At 32.9% G+C, this 20,998-nt stretch overlaps 6 protein-coding genes across 11 annotated transcripts; 3 read left to right on the top strand and 3 right to left on the bottom strand.

Annotated features, from left to right (window-relative positions):
- Positions 1 to 356: 356 nt before the first annotated feature.
- Positions 357 to 1,947, top strand: LOC126871807 (N-glycosylase/DNA lyase). Its single transcript, XM_050631063.1, has 3 exons — positions 357 to 664; positions 815 to 1,120; positions 1,181 to 1,947. The coding sequence occupies exons 1-3, from the start codon at positions 567 to 569 to the stop codon at positions 1,767 to 1,769; spliced, it is 993 nt and encodes a 330-aa protein (XP_050487020.1). The 5' UTR covers positions 357 to 566; the 3' UTR covers positions 1,770 to 1,947.
- Positions 1,860 to 3,676, bottom strand: LOC126871812 (SPRY domain-containing SOCS box protein 3-like). 2 transcript variants are annotated; one of them, XM_050631079.1, is made up of 6 exons: positions 3,528 to 3,676; positions 3,078 to 3,169; positions 2,746 to 2,936; positions 2,445 to 2,673; positions 2,152 to 2,379; positions 1,860 to 2,086 (listed from the first exon to the last, which is right to left on the bottom strand). In XM_050631079.1, the coding sequence occupies exons 2-6, from the start codon at positions 3,163 to 3,165 to the stop codon at positions 1,968 to 1,970; spliced, it is 855 nt and encodes a 284-aa protein (XP_050487036.1). In that variant the 5' UTR covers positions 3,166 to 3,169; positions 3,528 to 3,676; the 3' UTR covers positions 1,860 to 1,967. The 2 variants fall into 2 exon arrangements, with proteins under 2 accessions (XP_050487036.1, XP_050487035.1); XM_050631078.1 differs by lacking the exon at positions 3,528 to 3,676 and having other exon boundaries at positions 3,078 to 3,326.
- A 25-nt stretch (positions 3,677 to 3,701) lies between these two features.
- On the top strand, positions 3,702 to 4,731 carry LOC126871815 (cytochrome c oxidase subunit 5A, mitochondrial). The gene is made up of 2 exons (XM_050631082.1): positions 3,702 to 4,028; positions 4,247 to 4,731. Exons 1-2 carry the CDS (start codon positions 3,824 to 3,826, stop codon positions 4,498 to 4,500), a joined length of 459 nt encoding a protein of 152 aa, XP_050487039.1. The 5' UTR covers positions 3,702 to 3,823; the 3' UTR covers positions 4,501 to 4,731.
- Positions 4,732 to 4,952: 221 nt separating this feature from the next.
- LOC126871798 (DNA-binding protein P3A2) lies at positions 4,953 to 14,265 on the bottom strand. Of its 5 annotated transcripts, none has more exons than XM_050631043.1 (8): positions 14,137 to 14,265; positions 12,237 to 12,511; positions 10,665 to 10,789; positions 10,123 to 10,548; positions 9,722 to 10,024; positions 9,171 to 9,311; positions 8,936 to 9,083; positions 4,953 to 7,383 (listed from the first exon to the last, which is right to left on the bottom strand). In XM_050631043.1, the coding sequence occupies exons 2-8, from the start codon at positions 12,412 to 12,414 to the stop codon at positions 7,052 to 7,054; spliced, it is 1,653 nt and encodes a 550-aa protein (XP_050487000.1). In that variant the 5' UTR covers positions 12,415 to 12,511; positions 14,137 to 14,265; the 3' UTR covers positions 4,953 to 7,051. The 5 variants fall into 5 exon arrangements, with proteins under 5 accessions (XP_050487000.1, XP_050486999.1, XP_050487003.1 ...); XM_050631042.1 differs by lacking the exon at positions 14,137 to 14,265 and adding an exon at positions 13,653 to 14,070; XM_050631046.1 differs by lacking the exon at positions 14,137 to 14,265 and adding an exon at positions 13,653 to 14,070 and having other exon boundaries at positions 9,824 to 10,024.
- On the top strand, positions 14,266 to 16,343 carry LOC126871814 (5-demethoxyubiquinone hydroxylase, mitochondrial). Its single transcript, XM_050631081.1, has 3 exons — positions 14,266 to 14,428; positions 15,570 to 15,739; positions 15,817 to 16,343. The coding sequence occupies exons 2-3, from the start codon at positions 15,583 to 15,585 to the stop codon at positions 16,245 to 16,247; spliced, it is 588 nt and encodes a 195-aa protein (XP_050487038.1). The 5' UTR covers positions 14,266 to 14,428; positions 15,570 to 15,582; the 3' UTR covers positions 16,248 to 16,343.
- On the bottom strand, positions 14,372 to 19,191 carry LOC126871805 (protein shifted). The gene is made up of 6 exons (XM_050631061.1): positions 18,512 to 19,191; positions 17,609 to 17,851; positions 17,342 to 17,485; positions 16,372 to 16,524; positions 15,414 to 15,509; positions 14,372 to 15,326 (listed from the first exon to the last, which is right to left on the bottom strand). The coding sequence occupies exons 1-6, from the start codon at positions 18,663 to 18,665 to the stop codon at positions 15,100 to 15,102; spliced, it is 1,017 nt and encodes a 338-aa protein (XP_050487018.1). The 5' UTR covers positions 18,666 to 19,191; the 3' UTR covers positions 14,372 to 15,099.
- Between the last annotated feature and the right edge of the window lie 1,807 nt (positions 19,192 to 20,998).

Here is a 20,998-nt window from a genome sequence, read left to right as displayed (position 1 = left end):
TATTTAAATATTGAAATATATGCTGTATTTAAATGCGACATATAAAAAATAAGTGTAATAAGTTAAATATGCAATATCTCCTCGTATTGTATAAATGAAAATAATTCATAGATATATAAATATAAACTATCAAAATTCTTAACAGTAGGTACATCGTTGTAAATATGTATAATAGTGATATAGTACTAACATATTTAATAAAGGATGCATTATAAAAATAATTAGAATAAAACCTTATGAAAATTATCAAAATTCATATACATAATATCTTTTGCATCTTCCTCTACAACTATTCGGGATTTGGAATCGAATTCAAAGTCGAATTTGGCGCGCTATTAAATGCGCACGTGTTTCCGTTATTCCACTTGCACAAATTGCGCGCGGTTTATCTATTTATATTATATTACCTGTTCTGTAAGAAAATAAACGTTTAAAACTGTTAATCCTGTACGAATAATCGAAATTTCTAGTATTACAAATTTCTCCTGCCTCGTATTAAATATAGTGCATTGATAGAAAAGATTAAAATCTATTTGTCAAGCAATATAAGACATTTGGAAGGAAAGATGCACGAAAATGAAGTGAGAACAAAGCATGGTAAAATCGCTTGCTTGTCGTCGGAATTAGATTTAGGCATTACGTTAAAAGGCGGTCAAAGTTTCAGGTAATCTTTTTAATGGCATAATTAATCTTTTAAAAAAAACATAACCAATATCTTTTTAGTACTTCTCACTTGTCTAACATAATTTTCCTGCGAGCTTTGAAATAACATAGTCTTGCTTCCTACAAATAATGTAAAAAATAATTTTTATAGATGGTTTAATTACAATAATGGATTTAGAGGAGTCTTTGGTGGATATGTTTGGACTCTTACGCAACATGATAATTATCTATTCTACAATGTACAAGGCCCACTAGTAGATTCTAAAAATTATGACACGATTCTGTCTGACTACTTCAGATTGAACGAGTGTTTAAAAGACCTGTGCGAAAAATGGACTGCTGCGGATCCACATTTTAAAGAATCGTTAAATAAAACAAATGGTGTTAGAATACTAAATCAAGATGTTGTTGAAAATGTGTTTTCTTTTATATGTAGTTCTAACAACAATATCCAAAGGTTTGTAAAGTAAAATGGTTTAATTTATATATCATACGTTTAAATACATCATTATTTTAGGATATCAGGAATGGTAGAAAAATTATGTATGTTCTTTGGTGAAAAAATTTGCTCAATCGAAGGCAAAGATTATTACAAGTTTCCATCTATTGAGGCATTAGCAAGTAAAGATGTTGAAAGTAAATTAAGAGAAGAAAAATTTGGATATCGTGCAGAATATATAGTAAATACAGCAATGCATTTGATAGATCTTGGTGGAAAACAATGGCTTTCAAATTTACACAAAAAGAACAATACATCATATGCTAAAGCTAGGGAACAACTAATTATTCTTCCTGGGATTGGTCCAAAAGTTGCAGATTGTGTATGTTTAATGTCATTAGGTCACTTAGAGGCTATTCCTGTAGACACTCATATCTTCCAAATAGCTAGGGCAAGGTATTTACCTCATTTAAAACAATATAAAACTGTCACCCCAAAAATTCATGAAGAAATTAGTAACTATTTACGCGAATTATGGGGTCCTTTAGCTGGATGGGCTCAAGCTCTTGTCTTTTGTGCAAAAATTAATGATATTTCTGCTCGTACCAGATCGCGTATCAAGCGAAATAGTACAAGTAGCATGTTACGAAATCTTAAGAAATTTTAATAATACTTTTACTTAATATTTTAAAAAATCGGTATATGCATTACATTACACTTTTACAAAACTCTATAAAGTCATATGAAATTTTCTATCTGTGAAGGAATAATTCGTTTTTAATGTACATGTTTACAATGATCGTTTTTATCTATAAATAAGAAATTTTACAACTAATTTGAGGCCACGTCTGTTGTCCACATTCTCTCACCTACACATTTTCCTCCTTTTTATACTCATACCCACTAGTACAAAGTCAAAGTCATCTAGAATTACATGATCTGTTGGAAATTGGGGTTCATCCTTCTCATTCTCATCGTTTCTGTCTGAAGAAAAGAACAACATTTAAAGTATAAATTATTAATTGCACATTTCTTTGTAAATAACTTACTTGAGTGAATTTTTAATATATCTGCAAAAATGCTCTGAGTAAGGTACCGTAATCCAGGAATCATAGTTGATAAATATGCTCTATGTGATGATTTTAATACTGACAAACAAGATACTGATAAAGAAGCTGGCACAGAACAGCTATGAGTCAATTTCATCGTACTGTGTGCAGCTGTGGAACACACCATAGGATATAACGCAAAATTCTTTAATCCAGTAAAAGCAATACCTAAATCATAAAATATTGTAAGGAAAAATATAAATACGTTGATATTTGCAATATTATGAATTTACCTAGTGGCTTCCTGTTAAGAAAAAATTCTAGGGTGCCTCTCCATGTATCCAAGTATACCCCTACCAAGCTACCTTGCCCGAAACAAGTGCCATAATCACGTTTTATACCAGCATGTTGTATATATCCATGGTAAGAAAAACCAAAAGATTCTTTATCACGCCCAAGAAAGGAACAGAAGTAATCCTGTGCACTATTTAAATTCACATTACTTGTACCAACTCCAACCATCTGAAAATTTTGCATTATTAATAGAAACAATATGTAGATTAAATGTCATTAATTTCTATTGAAGATACTTACAATATCGGTTCCATAAATACAAGAAAGCATTTTAACTTCCCAATAATGATGCCTGCCTTTTTCTAATACGTTTGTACCTCTCACAGCTGCTGTACCATAACTATAGCCATTGTGAAATTTAACTTTTAAATTATTTTCAGATAAAACGATAGTAGATGTATCATTTTCTTTGTTCCATGTCCATTCATGCACTAGACAAACAAAAAGATAATATTTATGTGAATTTTGGTAGTATTTGTGAAAAAATTGCATTTAAATTATTAGACTCTTGCTAATGAAAAAAGAAAGAAAAATGAGAATCATTTAACGCTATTTTAAATATCTTATCATACCATTATTTTCTCCGCAACGACAGTTAGTCAGTGAAGTACAATTACAGAACCTTGCATACGGCCATGTAGGGTTATACTCGAAATACATAATTCTGCAATTATAATATTTCCACTGTTTTTCAACTATTCTTCTACAGTAAATTATCGCACTACACTATATTATTGTATTTTGATTTACTTATGATCAGCGCTAATCTAATGATTCTACAAATATTCATGTACGTAATGGCATCGTGTACAAACACACGTGTACACGATGTACATATGTCATCACGTGTACACATGTAAGTACTTATATATGATAAACTTGTCACGATTAAATTTATATGTAAATTGTTTGAAAAATATGAAAAAATAATATATAATAATAATATTGTCATAATGATAATGAATAACTCAAACTATATATAAATGTACATTTTTAGTATTTTCTAAATTTTATTGACTTACATTTGTAAAATATTTAGTCATTTAAAAAAAACTAGATAATAAATTATACATGTATTGTAATCGGGTTAGTTTTAAAAATTATATACAGTGACGTAAAAGTAATATGAAAACATTTGATAATTGAAACACGCGGTACAACATCTGCAAGCATGTAAATTGAACGCTTTACTACTTCTAGGTTGGTAGAAATGTTTCGATCGAACTCAGAGCAAATTCCGTCTTCTTCTGATATTACGCAAGAAGCCAATCGTGCAGCCTTGCTATCATATTCAATTCAGTAACATTTCGTCGAAAAAATGTTACGATTTGTGGGAAGACAAGCAAATAATATCATAAGAAATTCTCTACTACCACGCGCTACAGTTGTAAGTCGAAATGTTCGTGCCTCCCACGATGGCCCAGAAGAAAGTGAGGAGGAATTTAATAAGCAATACGTGAATTATCTAAGTCGTCCAGATCTCGATCACTGGGAAATTCGTCGAGTTTTTAACAAATTAGCGGGTCAGTAATTGCGTAGTTATATCATACTTTACAATCACAATTATTTTTTAACAATTTAAATGACAATCATTTCGAGTAATTTAAATCGAACAGTAACATTCTATTTTCAAAAAATTTGTTTTCGAATGTTCTTCCTTATTTATTTAAATAGCCAGATTGAAATAACTATTATTGTAGCGATATTATAATAATTGTTCTAACAGTCATTGTCTTTTCAGGTTTAGATCTTGTACCAGATCCAGTTGTTATTTGTGCTGCATTAAGGGCTTGCAGGAAACTGAATGATTTTGCTCTTGCTATCAGGATTTTGGAGATGGTAAAGGATAAATGTGGAAGCAAACTTAAAGAAATTTATCCTTACATTTTACAAGAAATCAGACCTACATTAGATGAATTAGGTATCAATACCCCAGAAGAGCTTGGTTATGATAAGCCTGAATTAGCGCTTCAATCCATTGATGATATACATTAATTATTGATTTTAAATTAATAAACATAGTATATACGCTTAGAGGTGCTTTCTATTAGACTTGTCACAAATAAACAAAAAATCAATTTTTAAATCAGGATAAAAGAATACCAATTGTCATGTCTCTTATTAAATATTGATTTTGACAAATATTTATCATATGTCATATCTGTTTCGTACATGAAGCATATTGTTCATGAATTGGAAAAATATATGAAACATGTATTGTTTATATATTGCTTTTCAAGACTTAATCACCTTAATAGATCATGAAACAAAATGATATGTATATATTATATTTTAATTGCAACTTCTATTGGTTCCTTATGTTGCCTTGAAATTTTTAATATTTTTCAAGTTCCCTTTTTTTTACCTTTTTACATCAAAAGTAACCAAAGCAGAAAGGTGACACAACAATGACATATGTACAAATTACATTGTAAGATACACAGTGGTAAAGTCATGTACACATACATCTATAATTATCTAAAATGGTATTACATTCTTTTCTCAAATGACATTAAACTTAATTTATGTCCTGTGTGATTTCTTACAAACAAGAACAAAAAAATACAACATGGTCTTACATGGGAGTATCAATATATTACATCTTGTATGTAATGGCCATAGTTTTAAAAAACAATATAACAATTAATATCTAGTCATTGTGATCTGTTTTCTACTGATAATTATTAAATTTATCTACTTTCTCCTATAATGTTATAAAAACCTTCTTTCTTTTTGGTATCATTCATACTTAATGTCGAGGGCAGTTTGTTGTTTCAATGTTACGACTCTGCTCTTGACATACACTTTTTTAAAGAGAAGACTGTACTACACACCTACAGGAACTTCATGATCATCATTCATGATAGAGACACATGTACTAAAAGATATTAATTAAACAAGTATCACAAATTCATTATTAGTTATCATCTGAAAACAATATATATATATATATATATATATATATATATATATATATATATATATGTGTGTGTGTACACACACATACCTATATATATATAGGTATGATGCACATAAAGATACTAAAAAATATAAAAATGTAAATAAAATCGTCAGAATAATGAAATTCATTTTCGGTAGTCAATCACATATGCTTGCAATACTTGATACCGCAACATTGAAACAAGATTGCACAGAAAAAATAATATTCTTCCTAACATTAAATATATTGTATAAAAGTGAGTTGGCATTTAAATGCATGAAAACATTTTGATTTTTTTTTTCATTAATAATCAAAATAAATAGATTACATGAAAATGAAAATAAAGAACAATAAGCGATTCTCCATTTCTACATTCTGCACACTATCCGAGTAATACAGAATGGAAATGGAAGAATTTAATTGTCATTTTTGTGAGAATTATGTATATAGTGTTCTTTATAACATCACCTAAAAATAATTTTCTAATATAACATAGTATTAATATGATAAAAGTAATTATGTTTTTTGGATGTGTACTTCAAATCCATATGTCTTATTTTTCAAAAAATTATGTCTTATAGCCTATTTGTACCCGTCAGAAATGCTTAATTTTTTTTCATTTATCTCTACTGTCGATTATTAATGTATATTAATATGTATCATTATATATCTCTATCGCCGAAAAATGACTCATCTCCATATCTCAATTTATCATAAAAATAGGCTACATATTACATTTTGTTTTAATCCGATAGCCAAATTTGATTAACTCAAAAATTACATTTAGTTCGGAATCCTGCTACGAAATGTGAATTCGTTTTTCATTGAACTTCAAAAAGGTTTTTACATATGACAGATCTTTCCACAAATATTTTTGAAACCATAAGTGACTTTTGAGACTTGATCTTGTCTGAAAAAATAATCTATCATTAACAAGTTCAACAAATAAATTCGAATTATATAGTTTACAGCATCAACTCGTTCAATTAAAGTCCTTTTTAGATCATTAGTTCGATGTAATTAAATTATATAATTTGTTAGTAATCATCTCTTTCGTAAAATAGTTTAACACAAATTTAAAATTCTTTGGTATATCGATCGTTCTTAAGGACCCGACACTAAGACTAGATGAAAATATTTGTATCCGTGTTTGCTTATTGGAAAATGTTAAATATCCAGACGACGGATACTATCACTATAAATACATCGATGAAACTTTGCATGTTCAACGATTTTCATTCATCGAGCGTCGCAGTACTTTCTAAAAATTAGTACTATCTTCGAGAAATTGAATTACAAGTGAATACTTCTAAGTGTCTACAATGAATCTTGAATACAAATATGATTACATTCAAGTCCAATGAGTCATCGAACATTCAATCATTTTCACTCTCCAAACATATTATTCATTTACTATTCATTTACTGTTTCTCAACAAGAGAACACACTATACGATGATTCAGAAAAGACACAATCATCTCCCTTAATATTAATAACACATATCATTTCTAATACTCTCACTCTTCTTCTCATGAACACCACTAATGTGCACCTGTCGCATTTTGGTGTTAACATAAAAGCTTTGTATTAACTATGTAAAACGCTTTATTCTGGACTAGAGACGGTTTGTTGTTGTTGACTATCCTCATCTTTTACAACTTCGGCTTGCATAGCCTTCGTGAGGACATTAGCATCTTTTAATGATATTACTTGAAGAACTTGATGTTCACCTGCGGCATTTATCATTGTCATAGGATGCCCTTGAATAGTGACAGCTTCAATGCTAGCTTCCCCATTTCCAGGCTCAACCTTTGGGACTTGAACCATTGGTGTGACTACTTGCATCGTACCATCACTTTGAATATTGGCAACCATAGTTTGATACATACTAGCAGATACTGGTACTGTTATCACTCCTGAGACGGAAACAGGATAGCCTGAAACAAAGAAGTAACTGTCCTGTGTTCTGCCCTTGACCAGGCATTTTTCTCTCTGTATAGCAAACTGGGAATTAAAAAGTCAAACTTAATAATTCGAAGAGCACGTATTCGTACGTGTATTTTCGATATCGACAATTTTTTCGGATTTGTGCGTTCATGCTACCAGTTTACGATACAGTCAGATTTAACGGGCTATACGTTTTTTCTAAAACTTAAATGACAAGTTAAAAGTATATTGTTGTATACAAAGCTAATAAAAAAATGTTAGATTAACAGGGTGTGCTAAAGAAAAGTAGATATACTTACTCTATGTGTCAAATATTTAATGTAATTGAAAAGATGAGTACTTTTGTTTTCACATTTAGCATTATCTTTTTTTCTGGCACACCCTTTTAATGTAATATCATTAATGTGCAAACATAATTCTCATCTACACTTCAGAAAAAATAAGGCATTAATAAAAAGCAACAGATGTTTAAGCCAATCTGTAAGATCAAGTATGGACAAGCATAAATTATACAAATACGAATTCTTTTATTAAAAATAATTTATTGATTCAAATAAATTAGAAAATAGCAATCGTGAGTAGCTTAAACAAAGGCTGCGAAATACAACAGCTATAAAATAATAAAAACATCAACAAAAAATACTCTATGTACAGCAGTTTTATTTCTCTTTGTTTTAATTAAAGTAAATTAAAGTAACCAATTTTCGATAATAATGGTAAAGTGATTGTAAAACAGGGACAGGTTCTTTATGTGATCATCAATACCTTCCTTTATTTTCTCGTTTAAATTTAAAATCTTAAGAATCCATGTGAACCGATCGATTCTATCTGTTTACTTTATAACGTACACACTTTAAAAATCTTTAAAAATCTATGTATCTAAAGCTCTCCATAGAAATGTACGAACTATACATGCAACATTCCAATATGTAAATATATTGTAGGCATCAATGAATTGCTTTTCAGTATATAAAAAAAACAGTATGTACATGCATATAGATACGGTACGTTCAAATTTAATTCTATCATTTGTATTATTTCATCATTATCGAGCCCCTGTTAAAAAGATCTTGAATTTTATCTCATCTCAGAAAGAGAGTAGTCTAAAAACGTTATAGACATATGTGTATATACAAAACGACACAATATTAAGAGCAACTTCTCTATTTTCTCTCTAGTAAAGTTCCTTGACTTATCACACGACATTTAAACGTAAATTAATTCATAAAAATCAATACACAAGTGCCCTGAACATTTTTTTTGATGATCTCTTACATGTATCATGGATTCTTAAAGAAGAAATTAAAATAAAGCTGTGCATAGCTCCGAATGAAATTGCATATGTACAGTATCAAAAAAGAATAACTAATCGATATTCTACTTTCGTTGTACAAAGTAGTAGAACACGTAGGTATTTTTCTTGAATGGAGCGTAGCAGACAGCATGCAAAACAACAAAGGATCCTGGGCCAGTAAAAATGAATTCACTGTTCAAGTAGCTCCTGGCCGGCGACGGTGCAGAGCCTATAGAAAACTGTTTTACCGTGTCCATCTTCTCCTGTGAGAATGATTTGACCATCTTGACCTAATGTTGCTTCTGTAACGCTGTTTAAATCGACAGCGACACTAGTACCTTCCCCACTGCCTGCTACTTCAGCAAGTGCTTGCACTTCTCCTTGACTTGTATGGATCTGTAGATAAGAAAATTAATTCCCATTTTAAAACTTTGCTCCTAAAGTCAAAAAGAAAAATATAAAAAGTGGTTTATGATAACTTACAGTAGCTACACCTTGAACCTGAGCTGTTGTACCATCTGGTAGCGTAATTATTGGGTTACTAGGATCAACTTGGATGATTGATACAGTGCCATCAGGATTCGTTATTGTTTGTAAAACTGCCGTCGGATATTGAGCCGTCATCTAGAACACAAGAACAAAATATTAATTATGATGGCCGAGTCACGTGTCTTTTTAAATATTTTAAAAAGCAAGATATGATTACAACTAAAAAAATGGTGAAAATTTTACAGAAGGTATAACCAAATAAAATGTGATTCCAAGTATGACGACAACGACTACAGAAATAAAGATAGATTAAACTCAAATAAGGGAAACCAAACACATGAACATAAACGCAAATTGCGTATAAAGGAATTTCAAATTCTAATTTTTTTAATGTAAAATCAGAATTTAAAGAAACACCATGATCTCACAATGTACTATCGAACCTTGCATTAAATTTGATTAGACTGAAACTGTACTAAATAATTGGACTTTTTTCAATCACGTTGTTTCGATCAATTCTTTTTTTGTACTCTATCCACTCCCACCTGAGTGGCAGTGGCAAGAGTTGTAGGAGACGCGGCAATGATTTGTGCTGGCGAAGAGTTTCCCTTAGATGAATCCGTGCTGCTGAGGCGAACAACTCCCACCGTCTGCTGTTGTTGCTGCGATTGTCCACCTTGCCCTTGACCGGATGAATGTGACGGATGCGACGAGGAATGAGGAGTCGATTGTTGTATCAGTACATTTGATTTATCATCCTCTTCACTGAATGCAGGTAGAAGATCTTCTCTTCCATGAAATTTATAACAGTTTATTACAATTTGTCTTAACGCATGTGTCCAAGAAATCTAAAAAAATACATTAGAACAAACATTAAGTAGTTTAGAAAATGTATATATCCGAAATGAAAAAAAGGTGTTCGAAGATTCTTTAGATATCTACAAACCTTCTGTTTCTCGTCTTCAGACCTTGCATCCATACGCACATTTGCCCAAGGAAGTTCTTTTGGCCACCATGGTGGCCGTGTACTATCTCTTCCCCAACCAGGTTTACCTCTGCCTGTAGAATACTTTAACATTAAAGGGATGAATGCTCTGAGTTGAGCTTGTGTCATTTTTTCCACAGGTGTTGGTATGCCATCTATTATAAGAGGTGGTAATTCATATAAAGATGGATCGTCTTGTACTGGTGGCGGAGCTTGTTGTGCGAGCGCACTTTCAAGTTCTTCCATTATAACATTTCTTAAATTTTTTACTACATCCTCTAACGGTTTTGCTCCAAATACTTTATAACTACTGTTTGGCTTTCCTGGTGTAGCTACTAATACTACTGCTTGTTGTCCAACTCGTGTTGCAAACTCATCTATTGTTTGCTGTAAAAAATACATATTTAAGAAATAATAAATAAATAAATAAATAAATAAATGATAATAAATATTTAAAGGCATACAGATAACAAGATAAAACATAGTAATATGTATATACTTACTCTAAGTTTTCTTAGGAGTCTGTTTTGCTGTCTCTTTCTAATGCTGGGATTTGTTTCAAAGCTATGAGGTCGTTTCCTCTTTTTTGCTGAGACAATAGCCGCGGCGGCAGCTACGCCAACAGGGCCTAAATGTGCAAATTATTAACTATATGTTTTCTAATTTTACAATCCCACACCAAATAAAATGTCAGTAAAATATCAGTAATATTAAAAGATACTGAAGAAAAAATTTCAATTTGTGCGGTATTTTCAAAATATTTTTGCTAAAATATTTTTATCCTATTCACGTATATGTATATATGTGTATAGATATTTTACTGACATGTCAACATGTATCTTTAGTTCATTCAAAACAAGAGATGCAAAGCAGTAGTGATATGAAACGTGCTTGATATCCAAGGATATATTATACATATATTAAAATGAATTAAATTTGTATATGTGTATAGAACTCAACATTATGTTTTATAACATGAAATGAAAGGTATTTGAAATCTAGATAAGTAATATATTCTTGAATTTTTTTTCGATAAGGTAAAAATGAACATCTACAAAATATTACATATTTTTCTATAACATTTAGGGAGTAAACATAACATAATAAATTTACTGCACAAAGTGAACACAAATTTAAATGATAAATATTAAGCTAATTTCTAAGCTATGATATTTTAATAAACACACAGGAAAGATGATATATATGAATAATTCTAAATTTGCTAGTGAAAATTACTGCATAAAATGCAAAATTAACATGTATATAAAAAACAGTGTTTCCATGTATGTAGAATATTAAAAACATGAAGCAAATAATATTACAGCACACAAACAATGTAAAATGCATTCAATAATGGTATTTTTTGTCAATATTTTCTTTGTAATTTGTATTATGAGTACTTATCTTGTTGAAAGAAAATTAGAATGATAAAAAAGTGAGATAAAAAAAGGCAAAAAAAAGAAAAACAATAAATTCATGCTGCACTGTCAATGATGTAAATGAAAAAAACAATAAACTTATGTATTTTCTTTTAAATGACTTAATAAAAACATGAACAGTTAAAACTATTAACCATATTAGGGCTCCATAGAGAATCTTCTTATAAATGTATTTTAGTTTAATATTTAATAGTTACCAGATTAGATGTATCATTGGCAGGCAGTATTTTACTTCTATCTTTCTGTTGATGATAAATCAAGGTAACTTCAATTCTATGAATCTTCATATTTTTTATATGATTATTATAATATTGCAAAAGATAATCATTTTTCTTTATCTATGTTCAAAGAATTGAATAATATTATACAAATCATACTTTAATACTTTATATATTATATAAAAATTTAGAATAATATGCATTATTAACATTATCAATTATAAACTGAAATATGTCAATCACAATCCAAAATATTTAATTTACAAAGTCCTTTACTTATTTTTTCCTTGTGCCTATGTAATGAGACTTGTTCATTTAACATTATTGGTGCACCCTCTATGTTACTTTCCTTTTGTAAATGAAAATGATTAGAATATAAATAACTCAAAAGGTGAAAAAGCAAAAAAATGGAAATCACCATTAGCGTGTTTGATTTGCCAACCTGCAGCGGCGAGCTGGGCCGTCACATCATCATCCATAGCAGCTGTCAAAAGGTCACCTTCCTCATATGTTTCAGACCCACTACTTGGCTCGTCATCATCATCATCTGAGATTCTATCCATTGTGCCAGGCTCTGCATTAGGCAGAGACACCATCTTTTTGTCTTCGTCCGTCTTGTCTTCGGTTATATTGCAATGCCCCGTCGAAACAGATGCCAATCTTTGATGTTTTATTTTCTTTCTACATCACCTCCTAAATCGAAAGAAACAAGCTTATATGAGAAATAAAATATAAAATATGAAATATAAAATATAGAACAACAGACTGTCTCTTGTAAATGTATAAATTTTCCAAAACAAAGTTATCTTCCATAATGTTTATAAATTTACCTTCTGTTAAGTTTACATAGTGATATTATTTAAATATAACTATAAAATAATGTTCTTTTAGCTATATATAGATAATCACTTACATTATTTATAGGAAGGAACTTCAATGTTAAAAGAAATATTGAAATTTACTATGTTCATATATATAATGAAACGAATAAATCTAGATCCAACAATAAAAAAGATGATTGTATATCAAATAATATTTTAAGAGCAATTAAAATAATGATATCGTTATCTATGTATCATTAATTGATGATATAAAGGTAAGAAAAACACATAAACAGATATTCTTACTACATACACATGAACTATAAAATATTACAAAGTATAATAAAGACATTGAATACATAAGTATTTCCATGTGAAATGCTACATGATAAGGGTAGAGTAGATAAGAATCCAGGATGATGATACTACATACGGTCAGAATTTGAGAAACATAAACAATGAGTTTCAGGCGGAAGTGTTTCCCGCGCGTATGTTTAGGATCCCCACGCATGATGAAACGTGATGCTATAAGATATTCGCACTAAACGTGAGATAACATCGTGAAAAAGGAGCACGCGGTGACAAATTAACGTAACGTAAATATGTGAACGTCGTCGTCGTCGTCGCCGTGGTCTGTGCATAGACATAGAATATCGGTGATGCGCGGATGAAGCGTAGCGAACCGGTGTTACACTCGGGGTGACAGCGAGTAACAGATACATATTTGTTGGATGAATTTGACAGGCGACGCGACAGACGACAGACGGCGGACAGGCAGTTAAGAAGAGTGGTAAGAGCGTGGCTTGGCAAAGCGTGACGAGGTGTGAGAGAACAGAGAGAGAAGATGCGCCAAGCCGCGCACACGGCGCGTTTATTTGGTGGATACTTGGGGGGGCAATGAAAATGCGCAGGGCACACGCAAAAGAGACCACCTCCGGGGCCGCAAAGCTCATGACCGCGGTACCGCGGAGCCATGGAGCAGGCCCAGTGAAAATCGCGAGTTGCGTACGCACCTTGTGTGTCCCGTGAGTGGTCACCCGATCAGGGAGGGCTCAGGGTTTCGCGTCTGCGGGGAGGCCGCCGTCGGCTACGCTCTCTCACCACGCCCTACGCTCGCGTCTCGCGGTCTCATCTCGCCACCCGTGTTAAACGCTCACCCGCACAGCACCACCACCGTGAGGCTAAAACGCGACCTTCTACCTCACCGGGCGTAACTCGCGTGTACGTCGCGCCACGCCACAACAACACACACAACAGCCGCCATAGACACCATGGCCAGTTTCGCCAGCAGCCGTATCGATCGGCTACGCGGCCCTCCATCTCCACCACAACAAACGCGGCAGCGAGGCGGCCATTTTGAGCGAGCCTGCGCGGTGCACTCCAAGCAGACGATGCGAAATTGCCCTTATTTCGCGAATAAGCAACATACGCGCATCGCCCGGTCCCTCAACGATCAATTACGTGCTAATAACGCACCGATACTTATTCGGCACTCACCGATTTCCCCTCAGAATCCGCAAAAAGGTACCAGCGACCACGGAAACACGAACACCATATACATGTATATGGATCTGGAATAACCTGATTGGCTGGTACCACTGGGGTACGCGTCATGGCGTCCATCCGATCTACCTTCTTATTGGATCCTGAAACACGTGACTCTTGTTCTCAGCGTCCCTGGAACGATGTTGCTGAGTTTCAGTCTAACCTAAAAACTTGCACCATCTGAAACGGCAAGAAACAATCGTTTGTTGTTTTGACGTTTTCTATTCGAAAGACTTTATCTTGGGTATGCAATTCCTCTTTCTATTTTATTGTCTTTATAGCGATATTCTTGTCTTACATTTTCGTAATGAGAAATTGTTGTAAATTGTTATCGAGATATAAAGTTCGAATCTTAAATACGAAGGTAATTTAGAGAGACAACATGTAATCTTACGAAATCAACAAGGAAAAGTACCAATTACAAGAAAGAAAATATATTTTATTTTATTTTTTTTACAATCATTATAATAAATCTAACAATATAAAAGTATATTATTTAAAAATAATATTTAATAGTATAAAATGTTGTAAAGCAGCTTTACATATCACATCTGGGGTGGGGTAAATTACTAATTATACATGTTAGTTTAGTGGTATCAACCAATTGGATTTAAAAAAAAATATATATATAATATATATATACATATATATATATATATACTGTTATTAAATTCACATAGTAATACTTTATAAAATTAATGATTCATAATTTTCTGAATACATATCTAGTATTGTCTTAAGTATAAAGATTGTTAAACTAAATGCGAGGTTTGAAGTAAAAGATGTCTTAAACTCATGAAGGAATACAGTCTAAATAGAATTCAAGACATTTTGTAATTTTATGTTAAATAAGAAATCTTGTTGCATCCAATTGGCTACAGACCAATACCACCAGTGAAAAATATGTTTTTACTTTCAAGCCCATGGCTTGTTTTTATTGCACAGTTTTCCAAACCAACCAGGCTCACAAAGACACGTATTATCAGGTTGACACGTTCCATTTCTGCATGCTCTTGTGCAGGCTGAGCGTTGCGGAGATCTTCTACCAATTTCACAATGATCTCCTTTGAAGCCAGTAGGACATCTGCACACATTGTTCCCTTTACATTTTCCTCCATTTAAACAAGGAATTACGCACTTTGCTAAAAAAAGTGAAAACATATTTATTATGAAGCCAATACTATAATTTTAACCATTAGTAGCTACATTTCTATTATAATTTTACTTACAAAATTCACAACGTAATCCAAAATATCCTTTTGGACATTCGCAAGTATCTTTTTGTATACATTTCCCACCATTTAAACATTTTTCTGCACATATACCTAAAATTAATTGTGCTTTAATTAAGAGAAAAAATTTTTGTCACAAACGCTTTTTTAAAGTTTATAGAAAAAAATGCTGCATCTTAGACAGCTTGGAATTCGATTGGCTAGTACATCAGCAGCTTCAGGAGCAACTAGATCAGGGAAATTATTAGATTCAGTTATAAGGGTAGATCATGCTGGAGAATTAGGAGCTGATAGAATATATGCTGGACAAATGGCTGTTTTAGGTATAAATATACTGTAAATATATACCAGGATGTTGTTATTTCTTTGAATATAAATTTAACACGGGTATATAAGGCAGGTAGAACATCTGTTGGTCCAACTATTCAACATATGTGGGATCAAGAAAAGAAACATCGTGCAAAGTTTGAAGAGTTGATTAGAAAATATCGTGTAAGACCCACTGTTCTAACACCTGTTTGGAACATTGCTGGGTTTGTCCTTGGTGCTGGTACAGCACTTATGGGAGAAAAAGCAGCTATGGCTTGCACCGTAGCTGTTGAAACAGTGATCACAGAGCATTATAACGATCAATTACGTGCATTGATGGAAAGTGATGAAAAAGTACATGAAGAAGTTTTAGAAGTAATAAAAAAATTTCGTGATGAAGAACAAGAACATCATGACACTGGTCTAAAACATGGTGCAGAACAAGCACCATTCTATCAAGCTTTAACAAATGTTATTAAATTTGGTTGTAAAACTGCTATATCAATATCCAAAGTTATATAAATTATATAATTTGTTAATATAGTACAAAAGTGTAACTTTAATAAAATATTTATAAATATTAGTTTAGTTTTAAGTAAATAAAATATCTGTTTTATATATATGTCTTATTTTGAAATCAAAATACCTCCTTCACAATATGGTCCTTGAAAACCTGGTGGACACGAACAAACACCAGGTGCTGTACAATTGCCACCATTCATACAGTTTGGATAGCACAATGCCTTTTTACAATGAGGTGGGCCTAAATATCCATCTGGACAAGGTCCAGGATTAGGTTCTGCAATGAAAAATATTATATAAAGAAGAAAGATTCATTTGATATCAATAACAAGTACAGGATTTGAATATAATAAGTGTAATCATAAAAGTATTTTTTCATAATATTGTATAAATTCATAAATAGTACAAGCAAATATCAAATTGGTTCATGCATAAATTTTATCTTGTCTTTCACCTTTAGACCATAAACAATTATCGTTCATTGCAAAGGAACACAAGATACATTGAGCGATTATTTTCCGCTACACCCACGTAAATTTAAGCAGATAAACGCAATTACACATTGACTTAAGTGAATACTTCGGCCACTTAAAATGGCTTTCATTAATAAAAATTTTAGGATACATTCGGGTCAGAGAGACTCATGCGCTCATTGATTTGAAGAAACTATTTTATCGATTACAGATCTATAGGATAAGCGGATAAGAGGATCTACCTTCATACTAATCGGAAAGCGTTATACACAGTTAAAGCTTCCCGCAAAATATCTTTTATCGAGTTGTATACACAAAGATATATATTGTGCACCGATCGGACAGAAACACAATCGAAATCATCGTCAATTCATAACATGTCTCCTACTCCACATGCATCATTATTACAAAAAATGTTTGCTTCTATCATCTTCTTTCCTTATCTTTTTGCAAAGAGCAGTTTTCATGGTAATGAAACAGTTGAGATTTCGATAGTTTCTAATTGAAGTGTGTAGCAAGTTGAGCAATGAATTATTGCTGATACAGAACTCTGTGCGTGCGGGCAGGCGTGTGTGTGCGTGTGTAGAAAGAGATGATCATGGGCGCGATTGACGCACTCACCGCGCACGGCGCATTCTTTTCTCAGGTTAAGGCGAAGGGGTGTTCCGTTTAAAGGTTTTCCCTTACGACTTTCAATCATCAAACCGATGCCTAATTGCGCAATGCCCGAATTATTACCGGAACATGGTAATAGGACGCTGAATTCTGCGAATTTAATGAACATTATGCATTTATTTATATACGTAGGCATCAAATTTAATAATTTTTTGTTAATCGATTAAATTTGTTGACTCAAAATATTTCGATAATTAAAAAAACATAAATTACCCTTAGGTCTCTTGGGTACTCTTCCTTGCGTTTTGATCGTGATATATGGTGTTTTCAGGATCGTCTCGTCGAACGATTTTAATCGATAAAAATTATAGTAATATTTCTTTACACCAGACTTCCATGTAAAATTCACGTACGTTACTTCGCTCGGAATAATCGGTAATTTGCTTTCGAATTCTGGATCCAATAGATAAGGCAAGACCCTACCCTCCGTAATCGCGAATATCTCCATTTCAACCCCTAAATGAAACAGAGAAGATAAAGATCGATTGTAACTTGTTACATTGTCATACATATTTATGTAGAGTGATGTTGGAATAAATTAAAAGAAATAGATTATTACTCTAATACTATTTATAGAATAAATTAATACAGTAGTATATCTATACTTAAACATGAGAGAATCACATAAAAGATATGTATATATATATAATATATAATATATATAATATAATATATATATATTATATATATATATATATATATATATATATATATATATATATATATATATATATATATATATATGAACAATAATGATAGAATTTTCATCTTATAATGAAATAACATAGTATCATATAACATAAACATATATATGAAGTATTTTATAACATAAACTAGATATAATATAAAAAATAAATATTGTCCCCATATACTAAAATCATGAATAAGTGAATGCCACAACAGCATCCCAAAAATGGCAATTTTATCAATATCAAATAAATTCTTTAGAATGACAATATGTATTTTTTTCTTTTAATACCAATATGATAAGAATATCAAGAAGAATAAAATACTGTAGGAATAAAATAACACAGTATATGCAAAAAGAAAAATGCGGCACTCAACACGGATGGATATTCGTGGCGCGGTAGTATCGATATCCGTAAACCAACTTACCGCTGAACATTTTGATCTGTTGCTGGTCGATCCATAGGGAGATGTCACCGGTTGGTTTGTGCCCATTGCCGGATCGATGGTGATTTCTCGCGGCCGCCGTGTCCAGGAGCAGAGCGATCGCCGCCGAGGCCAGGGCGGCTGCGGCCCACTGCATAATTAACGACGTGCCGCCAGGTGTTGCACGGTTTATGACTAGCCCCCTTGTGGCTATGTAAATCTTTCTCTTTCTGTATGATTCTTTGTAAGCGTAAGCTATTCGTTGGTGTATGTGACACTCGTGTGTCTTGGTGTGTGCAGCCCGACGGAACACGCCACGATTTGACGCGTGAAATTTGGGATTTCACGGCGAAACTCGAGACGAACGAGCACGTTCTCACGCACGCAATTTAATGAGCTGACACAACCCAGAGAGACACGTATGCGAAGCTTCAATGGGGATCAGATCTCGCGATCAAGGGAACGACCAACGACCGGTTGACCGACGACCAATTTCGCCGATGTCTCGCTGTAGCTTTCTGCCAGCTCTGTCGATAATGCAGCCGTACGATCACACGATGTTAAGTCAACAAGACGCGTATGCACACGTTCGTACAGGCCGCGTTGCTGCGGCAAACTGACTGACTGACTGACTGACTCAATGAGAAAAGGTCTACAGCAGCCCGTCTTCTTGCTGTGAGTCTGAGAGCAAGATCTCTATCTCTTAAGGGGTCCCGATACGTTTGGGGATAAGGGTGCGTGCACAACGATTCGCAAGATCGATATTTGATGCTTCTTTTGAAACTTGACCGATCATACTTTCTGACATAATCTCCATTGGATTTTCTTAACTTCTTCTTTGACATTTTTAATATTTTTTAATTTTGCTACATTGCTTGCCACCGTGATCTTTCATTGTTAACAAAATGTATCGAATTTGCTGAAAATATGAAAAAATCATTCTTAATCCATTGAATATTTTTTTATTTGTTGAAAGAAAAATAAGAACAGGGCATAACAAATCGTAGGTCATAGTAGTAAATATTTAATGTTAAGAACAGCTTCGAAATGTAATATATAAGTCCTCATTGAGCAAAGCTGTGAATTTAAATTTGAATTGATTCGAATATTACCTTGACTGCAATTCATAATTGCAATACAGCCATTGTCATCAATAAAATCTATCGAATATCGAAGATAAAAAGAATTCATCTAAATACAATTATTTGCATAACAATCGCGATATTACGAAATTCTTTGTATTCGACGAGTCTGTGAATGATCTTATTAAAGACGGACGCGTTTCTTGGAGAGATAAATATCTGGTATTTATTTGGTAAATCAAAGACAGTCCTGTTGACGTATTTTATGGTTTATCAGTCGATATCAATCTCCTCGGGACTCGAATATTGTATACGCGGATATATGGAAATCAGAATTCGGATTAGCAAATAAGGTGAAAAGAAATGGGTGGAAGGAACCAGTTTTTAAACGTCTTTGGCCGGGTTCCTCCTCTTCGTTTCTTCTCTCCATTCTCTTTCGTACTTCATCGTCTATTCCCCTCCTTATCCCTCCCCCGTCTGTCTTTGCATTCGGCAAAGAGAATTCACTGTTGCAGTGTGGACTTTGTTCCCAAGCTTGACACCAAGTCTGCTGTTAACTTATCTTTCAGCTTCTCTCGAATCTCTTGAATAATCTGTGAGGTGTCAGAAATCGATCAGAGACGAACGATCGACGATAAAGCACTTCAAATACCTGCTATTTCGCACAACTGTTTCAAAGTAACATACTCTACTATTCCAGGACTGCTTTTACATCTCTGGCAATAAAAATCTTGTAGATGGAACAAAATCTTTAAAACTTACTTTTGGTCAGAACACATATTCCAAAAGGGGATTACTATTCACGAGCAATATCGTAACAACAACGAAGAATCTTCTGAAGAGATTGCTACGAAAATTAAATATAAATTTATCAAGTATTTTAAGTTCTTATTGTAGTTTCTATTACATAATACTTTTGAGACATATCTTAAAAGATGAGCGAATTTCAGGATGGTATTTCATCGTTCTCTTGTGGTGCAACTCTTCTTAGTTAGTACGGTATTCTTCCCGTCGAATGTTCGACCACATTTCCATGGTCGTTTTGCAATCCGTTACAAAGGCTGGCTTGTTAGGTATCGTGGTATATACGACATGCACGATTTTACACTCTGGCGCTTGTGGTCGGTCAGGCCGCAAACATTTTTCGCGCCTCACAGAGACGAGCAACTCTTCGCGACGCGATTGATCTTCCAAGGAACATGCCAGATCGTCGGAAACTTTCTACAAACAGGTGCAGGTGACGAAAGGTACACAAGACGCTCTCCATATGTACTGGTTATTTCACAGATATATACACACATAGATATATACGTAGAGATAATATGGTCGAGCAAAAGTACACTACAAATGTAAAGTACAATGCTATTTTACGTAAATTATTCTCTTAAGAGAGACATTAGTATCTCAG

Source organism: Bombus huntii, chromosome 12 (assembly GCF_024542735.1).
Source record: "Bombus huntii isolate Logan2020A chromosome 12, iyBomHunt1.1, whole genome shotgun sequence".
Classification (NCBI taxonomy): domain Eukaryota; kingdom Metazoa; phylum Arthropoda; class Insecta; order Hymenoptera; family Apidae; genus Bombus; species Bombus huntii.
The sequence above is the reverse complement of the archived record's forward strand: the minus strand, read 5'-3'. Positions and strand labels throughout refer to the sequence as shown.

Coding starts and splice junctions, on each gene's coding strand:
- LOC126871798 (XM_050631043.1), bottom strand. CDS start 12,414: ATGGTGTCTCTGCCTAATGCAGAGCCTGGCACAATGGATAGAATCTCA. Junction 10,790..12,236: donor GCAAATCAAACACGCTAATG/GTGATTTCCATT, acceptor TTGCACATTTAG/GCCCTGTTGGCGTAGCTGCC. Junction 10,549..10,664: donor GACTCCTAAGAAAACTTAGA/GTAAGTATATAC, acceptor TATTTTTTACAG/CAAACAATAGATGAGTTTGC.
- LOC126871812 (XM_050631079.1), bottom strand. CDS start 3,165: ATGTATTTCGAGTATAACCCTACATGGCCGTATGCAAGGTTCTGTAAT. Junction 2,674..2,745: donor GTATTTATGGAACCGATATT/GTAAGTATCTTC, acceptor CAAAATTTTCAG/ATGGTTGGAGTTGGTACAAG. Junction 2,380..2,444: donor TCTTAACAGGAAGCCACTAG/GTAAATTCATAA, acceptor TTTATGATTTAG/GTATTGCTTTTACTGGATTA.
- LOC126871805 (XM_050631061.1), bottom strand. CDS start 18,665: ATGCAGTGGGCCGCAGCCGCCCTGGCCTCGGCGGCGATCGCTCTGCTC. Junction 17,486..17,608: donor AGTACCCAAGAGACCTAAGG/GTAATTTATGTT, acceptor TTAAATTCGCAG/AATTCAGCGTCCTATTACCA. Junction 16,525..17,341: donor AAAAGAATGCGCCGTGCGCG/GTGAGTGCGTCA, acceptor TTTTCATTGCAG/AACCTAATCCTGGACCTTGT.
- LOC126871815 (XM_050631082.1), top strand. CDS start 3,824: ATGTTACGATTTGTGGGAAGACAAGCAAATAATATCATAAGAAATTCT. Junction 4,029..4,246: donor AGTTTTTAACAAATTAGCGG/GTCAGTAATTGC, acceptor TTGTCTTTTCAG/GTTTAGATCTTGTACCAGAT.
- LOC126871807 (XM_050631063.1), top strand. CDS start 567: ATGCACGAAAATGAAGTGAGAACAAAGCATGGTAAAATCGCTTGCTTG. Junction 665..814: donor AAAGGCGGTCAAAGTTTCAG/GTAATCTTTTTA, acceptor TAATTTTTATAG/ATGGTTTAATTACAATAATG. Junction 1,121..1,180: donor TCTAACAACAATATCCAAAG/GTTTGTAAAGTA, acceptor TCATTATTTTAG/GATATCAGGAATGGTAGAAA.
- LOC126871814 (XM_050631081.1), top strand. CDS start 15,583: ATGCTGCATCTTAGACAGCTTGGAATTCGATTGGCTAGTACATCAGCA. Junction 15,740..15,816: donor TGGACAAATGGCTGTTTTAG/GTATAAATATAC, acceptor TATATAAGGCAG/GTAGAACATCTGTTGGTCCA.